General features: G+C 33.2%; 1 protein-coding gene across 2 annotated transcripts; it reads left to right on the forward strand.

Moving 5' to 3' along the window:
* The first annotated feature begins 5,788 nt into the window (after window positions 1-5,788).
* Window positions 5,789-8,068, forward strand: LOC133286501 (probable glucuronoxylan glucuronosyltransferase IRX7). Of its 2 annotated transcripts, XM_061483919.1 has the most exons (5): window positions 5,789-6,274; window positions 6,371-6,446; window positions 6,576-6,732; window positions 6,848-7,098; window positions 7,208-8,068. In XM_061483919.1, the coding sequence occupies exons 1-5, from the start codon at window positions 6,010-6,012 to the stop codon at window positions 7,686-7,688; spliced, it is 1,230 nt and encodes a 409-aa protein (XP_061339903.1). In that variant the 5' UTR covers window positions 5,789-6,009; the 3' UTR covers window positions 7,689-8,068. The 2 variants fall into 2 exon arrangements, with proteins under 2 accessions (XP_061339903.1, XP_061339902.1); XM_061483918.1 differs by having other exon boundaries at window positions 5,790-6,274; window positions 6,371-6,732.
* Window positions 8,069-10,382: the final 2,314 nt, after the last annotated feature.

Raw genomic sequence — 10,382 nt, forward strand, 5'->3', positions numbered from 1 at the left:
GTAATCAATAAATTGGTGGACATATTCAAAAAATAATATTTTTTCCAAATGCTTCCCTTGATTGACGAGAGTATTTTTTTTTTTTTTTTTTTTTTTTGCATTTGCCCTAAATATTTATGTACTAAAACAGTTTATTCTACTGAAATCTTACGTTAATAAATACAAATTAAGTTTGAACTTAATCAACAGAGTTCTTAGGATACTCGTAAAAATACGACGTGATCAAATTAAAAATCCATTTTAGTCAATCATTATTTTGTAAAAATATGACGTGCCCTTTCTTTAATAACCCACGTACCTTGGTTGCCAAATATTGATACCCTTCGAGGTGTTTGGTATAGGAAAAAAAATTTAATCCAAAAATTGTGATTCCTAAGAATATAGTGAAAAAGTAAATGGAGATTACTTCTTTCCTGTAGTAGAAAAGAAGTTCTATAATGTTGAAAGACAAATAAAGTAGGTTTCAATAATTTTTTGAAAAAATGAAAAAATAAAGTGATGCACTTACGGTTTGACTCATTGCACATGACCCAACCATCGATTCAAGAAGCCCAGAATCAACCAGAATTATGGCCCAATAAGTATGACTTAATTATTAAAAGAAATAGCAATTTGAAATATAACAAATTACGATCAAATCCCAGTTCAAATGAAGCAACGGATATGATTGTGATTTGTTTGGCAAGAAAAGAAAAGCAACACATTTGGCATGATTTGAGATTTGAGATTTGGGACGTGTTTTGAATGATTTAATTGTAAATATTTATTTATTTTATTTTAGGAAGTTAACTACTATTATATTTATTTTAGGAAGTTTTCTTATTTTTAGGATTTTAGGAGTTGAATTTTGTTCTTGAATTTTGTTAACTACTCTATAAAAGGGAGCTTAAAACCCTTATTTTAAGAGTTGAATTTTGTTATTTTGATAATTATAATTAAGAACCAGAGGGTTATTTTTTGTGAAAATCCTAACTTTTTGTTTAGCCATTTTTCTATGTACTTTCGGCATCATTTGGTATCAGAGCACTAGGTTGCCTTCAATCAATGGCTGAACATAATCGTAGAGGTCATTGATGGCGGAGTCGTGAAGGCAAGAGATGTGGATTCGTTCCTAAAGACGAAAGACAACCACGTCAGATAGAACGTGACATAGAAAATGAAGAGCTCGGGAAGCTGATCCAGGATTTGAAGCACCAACTTAAGCAAGCGTTGGATAATAAAATCTAAGTTTTGGAGCGACTACTTGTGCAAGCGCAGAGAAAGAGAATTCAACATTTGGAGCGACGACTAGTGCGGGTATGCATGAAAATTTAAATTTTGGAGTGGCAACTTGCGTGGACAAAGTTGGGCATTCAATCCGAAGAAGGAATGAAATTAGAGAACGCATCTGATGACGAAGAGGAGGACGTATCCCTTCGGGATTCTAAACCAGGGACAAAATTGGGAAGTACAACCTAAAAATTAATTCACTTTTCAAGATATCAAGATGCAAATCAACATTCATGACTTTGATATCTACGATCATAACACAGTTTATGATGATTCAATTTATAATGATAATCCAGTCTATGATAAATCTGATGGAGAATCAGATTATGGAGATCTAATAGAGGAAGATTTATAATTTGAGTTTTTGTCTAAAGAAATTGATATCAATGAATATGAAGCAGATTCGAGGACGAATCTTTTTCAAGCAGGGGAGAATGACGCACTTACGGTTGACCCATTGCACATGGCCCAACCATCGATTCAAGAAGCCCAGAATCAGCCAGAATTATGGCCCAATAAGTATGGCTTAATTGTTAAAAGAAACAGCAATTTGAAATATAAAAAATTATGATCAAATTCCAGTCCAAATGAAGTAGCGGATATGATTGTGATTTGTTTGGCAAGAAAAGGAAAGCAACACATTTGGTATTGAGATTTAATATTTGGGACGTATTTTGAATGATTTAATTGTAAATATTTATTTTTAGAAGTTAATTACGATTATATTTATTTTAGGAAGTTTTCTTATTTTTAGGATTTAGATTTTTTAATTTTGGATTTTGAACCAATTTGTAATTACTCTATAAAAGGGTGCTTAAGACCCTTATTTTAGGAGTTAAATTTTGTTATTTTGATAATTATAATTGAGAACCAGAGGATTACTCTTTTGTAAAATCTCAACTTTCTGTTTAACCACTTTTCTATGCGCTTTCGGCATCATAAAAACATATTTTTTGAAGTAAGAGCAATATGAAAGATCAATCTCATGTAACATAAGAGTATGATTTCTTAAAGTAAATTTTCCGGGAATATTACCAAAAAATTGTTTGGTAGGACAAAATATTCTAGGAAATATTGAGTCAATTTTTCTGATCCTATATTTGGTTGATTGTAACATATTGAAGGGAATATGAGACTATTTTACAAAAGTAATCTTATCCATTATTTTCATTTAAAAAATTTTCAATTTAAAATAAAAATAAAAATTTAAATTTGGGGTCTCTGATGTTGGGGTCCTCCACATATTTTGGACAAAAAATCTATGGTATGACTCTAATGCTTATGGTAGTATGCTCCATATTGCTTCTGGTCTTTCTTTTAGGCGTGGTGCAAAGACTGTTATGGGAATTCTCTGCTTTTTCGGGCTCTGGCTTGGTTTTGGTAACGGTGGAGATTATCCTCTTTCTCCTACCATAATGTCTAAGAATGCCAATAAGAAGACTTGCGGTGTCTTTATTACTGCAGTTTTTCCCAGGCAGGGGTTTGGAATTTGGGCATGAGATGTGTTTGCTATTATAATTTCATCTTCATTCAAGGCAAGGTTTGATGCTACACCATGAAAAATTTAATATAGTCCCGGATTTTGATGTTAGAATATGACACTTGGAATAAAATTTTACTTTTATTTCTTTTCTCACTTTTCAACTTTTTCTCTCCTTTGTCTCACCAATTCAAAAGTGGTCCGGGTGCATTAAATTCCTACTCCTACACTACATGAGCTTGATGCATTGGGTTTAACTGTTATGCAAGCTGACTATGTTTGGAAAATAATTCTAATAGTGGGAGCACTTCCGACTACAATAACTTACTACCAGCGGTCTAGTAGTGGAGGTATTTTTGTTCTAAAAATATTGAAAAATATTTTCATCGGATGAAAATATCACTTTCTGGATGGTATTTTTTGGTGGTATTTTGATTAAGTTTTTACATTCAAAATGAAATCCCAGAAAAATTAGGGCCTGTTTGATTAAGTGTTTTATAAAACATTTTTTTGATTTTCAGAACAAAAAAACTCATTTGACAAGGCTTGTTTTGTAAAAAAAAGTTTTAAAAACTGTAACTATTTTTTTGTTTTTAAAATTAAATTTAGAAAACATGTCTGGTTTATTTTTGTTTTTAACTTATAAAACAAAAAAATGTAGAAAATAATTGTTTCCATAACTTTTATACAAAACAGTTTTAAGAACAAAAAAATTAGAGAACAATCAAACAAACCCTTACTTTTTCGAGAAAATTTGTTAAAATGTGCTACCAAATATGATTTTTTTAGAAACTCACCCTCACTTTTCTGAATTTTTCAAAATAATCCTTCGACCAAACACTTTCTTAAGAAAATTACAAGTACGAAATAATCTCATTTAGTCAACCCTTACTAAATTATAAGTTGACATGTCGAGATATTAAAAATTCTACAGTTGATTAATAATACTTGTGATAGTTAATATTTTTAATAATTTAATAATGTATAAGTAAAATAATAATGTAAGAAGGCACCTAACTCATCTAATTAATTAAGTCAGTTTTCCGTAGTGTTTGTTCTTGAAAAGGAGTTATTACTGAATACAATCTTTAAAAAAAAATCAAATTAACTCTCTAAGGAAAAAAAATGTAAAAAGGACTTACATTGATATTACTATTTATGTATATACACGTGGTGTAGACCTTTCTCGACATCGTATATTACCTCTTATAACTATTAAAAAATAAAAAATAAAAACGTTGCGATATATTCGCATCTGTATTATTTGAAATGACTCGTGAGTTTATTTTCGTTGACTAATAATTAATTATTGTTTGTTTTATTAATTATACAAATTGTCAATCTCTTTACGGCATCGTAACAATATGAATCACATACTAACAACCAATCACAATATGTTGTCGATTTTTTGATAAAGAAGAGATAGAATTTAAAATATTCACGGAACTAGATAATTATTTATGATTAGAGAAGGAAAATATGACAAGTATATACGTGATTCATATTTTCTCAATTATTAAATGTTTGTTGAGTGGGTCAAAATATTGGAAAATAAAGAAAAATGTAATGGCGTAAGCTTTTTTTTTTTCTCTTTCAAACACTTGACAAGTATATCATGACAAAAAAATTATAAAAAGACTTGCCATGCCTTGATGTGACCCCTTTTTTTGTTACTCTGCCTGATCCATATTACTATGGGAATTTTTCGAGTGATCACTGGGTTAAAAGTTAAAACATTTTTTTTTTAAGAAAAAAAAAAAAAAAAACTTGCTGTTCAGAGCATCTGTCCTGCATAATTTCATAGCATGGCATCAATTGCGCGATCCACAGTTTTCAGCCGTTGGGACCTGACACTATTAGGCTATTAGCTATATGCGCCGTGTTTCTTCCCCAAGAATGATCATCAGGCACGGGTTGTCATGGTGATCTTGATGTTATTATTTATTATGATTATGATTGAAGACCAAGTTTAAGACAACCTTATCTTAATTATATAATAACGCCACAAAATTTGGTCAGGACCAAGAAAATCCACTACGGCTATTTTTCAGCACTCCTTTTTTTTCTTTTCTTTTTACAGATGATCCAATGATGTACCTACCTATAATTAGAAAACACAGTATTTACTTTACTCATCTTTAATTTTTAATAGTATATGAGTCTATTTATTTTTAATTTTAATAAAAAAATATGTATTTTAAGAATACTAAAAATTTAGTCCAATGCGAACACCGCATATATCAAATGGGTGCAAAACAGTTATTTATTACGGTAGTAGAGAGTTAAACACCTCTATAGAGGATTGAAAGCCGCATAATTAAAAATTATTTTATCACAAAAGAATTAATAACTAAGAAAGAGTGTATTTAGTTAAAACTTAAAAGCAAGAGAATTTATTTTAATTGAAGAAACCGGAAAAAACATGTGAATTGAATACCAAGAAATCAAATTACCTATCTCCTTTCTTATTCGTCTAGTTTAAATTTGACACCTAAACAAAAAAACAAAAAACTAAGAGAAAATATATTATCGTTTATTTTATTTTTCTTTTTTGTTAAATGTCATTTTTCAATTGAGAGGATTGTGATTCATGACCAGGAAATAAAAGTACTTATCATTTTAAAGAGAACAACTAAGAGAGAGTGTGTTATCATTTTAAAGAGATTTTTTTGGGGTTAAAATATCATTTTAATTAGAATGACAAGAAAGGAGAAAATGAAGAAAAATGGGTAATTTTAATCCATATCCTAGTAGTGAGTGTATTTTTACATGATCAAACATGAAAAAATAAAAATAAAAGTAAAAGATTTGAATGAATATCCAATACCCTCGCCCAGCTGCAGATCCATCACTACCATTTATGATGCGATCTCAAAAACAATCCATCTCTCTCTTTCTTGGCTTGTCTTTGTTCTACTTTTCTTTTTGCTATTAAAATATACATTCAATAATCAGGGAATAATCTGAATTTGGAATACAACTAGACCTTGTAAGAGAATAAGAAAAGCTATAACCATTTTCATTTGAACGCATTAATTTAACAAAAACCCAATTTGTTTATTTTTGTTGCAAAAACGAAACGCTAACAAATCTTTGGTGCTTTCACCTCCTGTCACTGTTTCTTTGTCTCCACTTCTTCGCAGACCAGAATATGAAAGCACCCTATCAACTACTCAAGCTGAACCTCTCATCCCTTCAACATCTGAGTTTGGTTTCTTTCTCTCATAGCTTTTGATTTTTTTGCTTTGAATTTAAATGAAATGGTGGAGCAGAAAAGACCCCCAAATAACAGGGGGTACTATGTGAGAATGAAGCTCCTGAATAAACATGGAAGGCTTCAACAAGAAAAGAGTTGCTTCTATAGATATTACAAATGGGTTCTTTGGCTTTCTCTATCCCTCTATTTCTTCACCTCTTACCTCATCAGCAACAATCACGACCATGCCAAAACAACAACCCATGTCTCAAGAACACTTTCCGAATCAAAAACAAACACAGCTCAACCACAAGCTCGAAACATTCTCGGTATGTTACAAACGAATTAAACTCATGGCTTGTTAGTAGTTGTTGTTATAATTTTCATTTTCAGCTGATAGATTCGGTTTTGAAATATCATTACAGGGTCGCTGATGAACCTGAAGGTGTTTGTCTACGATCTTCCTCCGAAATACAACACCGATTGGCTCGCGAACGAGAGGTGTAGTAGTCATTTGTTTGCTTCGGAGGTTGCAATTCATAGGGCACTGTTGACCAGCGACGTGCGTACGTTTGACCCTTACGATGCTGACTTCTTCTTCGTCCCTGTTTATGTCTCTTGCAACTTCAGCACCGTCAATGGCTTCCCGGCGATTGGTCACGCGCGGTCACTAATCGCCTCCGCAGTGAAACTCATCTCCTCGGAGTACCCATTCTGGAACCGGAGCCGAGGTTCCGACCACGTATTCGTCGCTTCACACGACTTCGGCTCTTGTTTTCATACCCTCGTATGTTATCAACATGTTTACGTTGTAACATGTTTTGTCTTGAAGCGTTGCTTTCTCTTAGATTCGATTTTTAAATTTTTTTTTTTTTGTTGGTTTTGGGTTTTGGTTTGTGAAGGAGGACGTGGCGATGGCTGATGGGGTGCCGGAAATCATGAAGAACTCGATCGTGTTGCAGACTTTTGGCGTTGAGTACGATCATCCGTGCCAGGAGGTTGAGCATGTGGTGATACCGCCGTACGTTTCGCCGGAAAGCGTACGGAACACGATGGAGAAATCTCCGGCGAACGGACGGCGAGATATTTGGGTGTTCTTCCGGGGAAAAATGGAGGTCCATCCTAAGAATGTTAGTGGAAGATTTTACAGCAAGTAATCACCGTTAAATCTCTAATCAAAACTCGTAATCATGTTTTTTTAATTATTATTATTTATTTTAATCTTTTCCTATTCTGATAAATTTACCCTTTTAACATTGAAGGAAAGTGCGTACGGTTATATGGCGGAAGTTCAACGGTGACCAAAGGTTTTACCTACGGAGACATAGGTTTGCCGGGTACCAATCCGAGATTGCTCGGTCCGTGTTCTGTCTTTGTCCTTTGGGGTGGGCCCCGTGGAGTCCGAGGCTCGTTGAATCTGTTGCTTTGGGTTGCGTGCCGGTTGTTATAGCTGATGGTATCCGGTTGCCGTTTTCCTCCGCCGTGAGATGGGCGGAGATATCGGTGACGGTGGCGGAGAGGGACGTGGGGAGGCTGGCGGAGATATTGGAGCACGTGGCGGCGACCAATCTAAGCGCCATCCAGAGGAACCTGTGGGACCCAAGGACGAGGAGGGCACTGCTTTTCAACAGCCAGGTGCAGGAAGGTGATGCCACGTGGCAGGTCCTACGTGCTTTGAGTGAAAAGCTTGACAGGTCATTTAGGAGCTCCAGGGTTTCACGCCAATTGGATTTCGACACGTAACGGGTTTGAATTGGGCTTCAAGTTGGTTTATATGAATAGACACATTCATACACTCTGGTTTGTTTGCATGGGACAGACAATAAAATAATGATAATAATTAATGGAAGACAGCTGGAATTTCTTGGAAGAGAGAATTTAATGGTTCATGCTGGGACCCAATGGAGCAGAAGATTAGGTTTAAGATTTTCTTCGGGTATATTAATGGTGACCTGGAGATGTTCTAGGTGACGTGGCTAGCATTGATTCGGTAGCCGTGCGGTACGGTAAAGGAAAATGAATTCCCTTTTGCTGAAGTGGAACGTGAACACTCAAAGAAATTATATTTCGCTTAATTTTGTAAAATCATTTGTTGCTGTAAATAAACATAAATCATAAAAGGTATACACAATTTTCAAAATTCTAGAGCTGGTGGTGCATTTTATTTACTATTTTATTGATTTGTTAACTCGAAAGTGGGTAAAGGTTGAGAACATGGAAATGGGGACATAGGTAGAAGAGTTTTTGCAGTTTGGTCAGTGAAATGTGATTAATGAGTGAACATAGCAGAAGATGAGTGCAGTGGGGCGTGGGTGTGTCAGAAGTGTCATTACTTTTATAGTGGTAGTTTAATTTAAATTTTTGCAAGGTAGTGGGGGGTGTCAGTGGTCACGGATACGGTATGGTTGTCAAAATGAACGTACGTCGAGAATCGAACCATGGGAAGCGAGGACAGCACGTAGTTTGAGTTACTGGAATTATTGATGGCTCTTGTCCCTGTATTTTTTAATGTTCTGCACTAATTTGAACTAAACACATCTCCAAAGAAATTTTAACTGGCAATGATGGGGGACTTAAGAATTGGTGTGCTTATAAAATAAAAGTCATAATTGATATTGTACTGTGCGTATTCATATTGGGTATGATTTGCTTGATATAATAATAGGTCACAAACAGAGATCTGATCGTACCTATAAAATTGGTGTTACAGTTAAGATAAAAAATAAATTTCGTCAGAGTGGTATGATTTATATAGTTTTTTTCCCCCTTAAGAAACATGTCAGCACGTGTTATGTTTTTATTAGACGCATTTAGATATAACGATAGTATATTAGAAATTGTGTGATTTATGGATTCAGGACAGCAACTCTACTAAGCTTGCAATGGCAAAAGTCTTTTTCATTCAATTAGTGATGTAAAAATGAGCCAGATAATACTTTGCCTGAAATAAGTTGAGTTTATTTTCTGAACGTTAATTCTGAGTATATTTTATCTTTTTAATATTTTTAGTTGAAAGTCTGAATTGATATTTTTAAAAGTTTAATTTAATCCTAAAGTTTATTTACAAGAATTAATTTAGTATAAAGTTTTTAAATATACTAATAGACTAAATACTTAAGCATTTAACTAGACCAACAAATCGCTTACCAAAAATAAAATAAAAAATAGACCAATAAATTAAAATTTACAAAATAATAATATATTTAATTAAATAAACAGGTTTGTCAAGGTCAAAAAACTTTTTAAAATGGTGAAAAAATATGATATTTTTAGCTGAATATATTTTTAAAAAATCTTGACCTAACTTGTTTGACTTTTTGGCTACTGTACTCTTTAATTAATAAAAAATTATCATCTTGCTCACATTTATAAATTAGTCAAAAAATTTGACATTTCCCCAAATATAATACAATTTGTCCTTATTTCACCGTTGACCACATAGATACCAGAGTAAAGACCCAGCTACCCAAGTATATTTCCTGGATTGAAGATGTTCATATGTTCCATGAGTGTATACCATGGTAGTGAACTAGATACCCGGATATTGAGTTAAATACTCGGGTAACATAACCAGATACTCGAGTATTCGTCGGTCAAAAATCCCAATATCAGTGAGTTTTGGCCTCATTTATTATTTATCCATTTTCTAGTCCCAAATCTCTCTCCTTTCTCATCTCTATTATGAGTCGTCAAAATTGTATTTCATCCCACCATCTCAAAAGACCTTATCTTGTGAAATCATTAACATTACAACATTGTTATTAAACTCGACTAGGGCATCGACCTGGTCGGAATACTAGGTCACTGGTCGGACCAATTGTCCTGTATGTATGTATTCTCCATATCTAAAATGAGATAAACAAACTTTAATAAATAAGCTCAATACCCAATTACACTATTACAAGTTCATAATTAATCAACAAATTGCACAAAATAAGCACAAACAAATGAGAAAGTTCACAATTAATCAATAAATTGCACAAATAAGCACAAATAAATGAAAATTCATGTTATCAATGCCCAATGTGTCAAAGTTGTGTCAATCACTAGCTCTCTTTCTCCACCAAACTCATCTAAATCTTGACCAACATTACTTGCATTTTGGTCTATAATTTCCACGTTGTGTGCATCTGTATCATTATCCTTATCTTTATCCAAATTTAATTGATCTATGACAATTAAATTTTCCTGTAAGTTACTGATAAAAATTAATTGATCAAAATCAAATTGAACAGTAAAATTCTAATTATTATGTTGTACAAAAGCATACAATATCATTTGTAACTGGTGGAACGAAATTCAAGTCTATGTTTTGACATAAAACTTCCTCTTCATCACTTAATAATGCTGGTGACATCTCCAAAATCCAATCAGAATGCTCCTCAAACATTGCCAAATCAATTAGGTCATAATTTTGGCACTTCGTTTGATCCCTAA

The sequence above is a fragment of the Gastrolobium bilobum genome, unplaced genomic scaffold, assembly GCF_033153095.1.
Source record: "Gastrolobium bilobum isolate Gb01-03AN ecotype WA unplaced genomic scaffold, APGP_CSIRO_Gbil_v1 utg341, whole genome shotgun sequence".
NCBI classification, from domain to species: Eukaryota; Viridiplantae; Streptophyta; class Magnoliopsida; order Fabales; family Fabaceae; genus Gastrolobium; species Gastrolobium bilobum.

Excerpts from the sequence above, each read along its gene's own strand:
- LOC133286501 (XM_061483918.1), top strand. The coding sequence starts at position 6,010 with ATGGTGGAGCAGAAAAGACCCCCAAATAACAGGGGGTACTATGTGAGA. Across the intron at positions 6,275-6,370 it reads ACAAGCTCGAAACATTCTCG|GGTCGCTGATGAACCTGAAG; the intron begins GTATGTTACAAA and ends ATATCATTACAG. Across the intron at positions 7,099-7,207 it reads AGTGGAAGATTTTACAGCAA|GAAAGTGCGTACGGTTATAT; the intron begins GTAATCACCGTT and ends TTAACATTGAAG.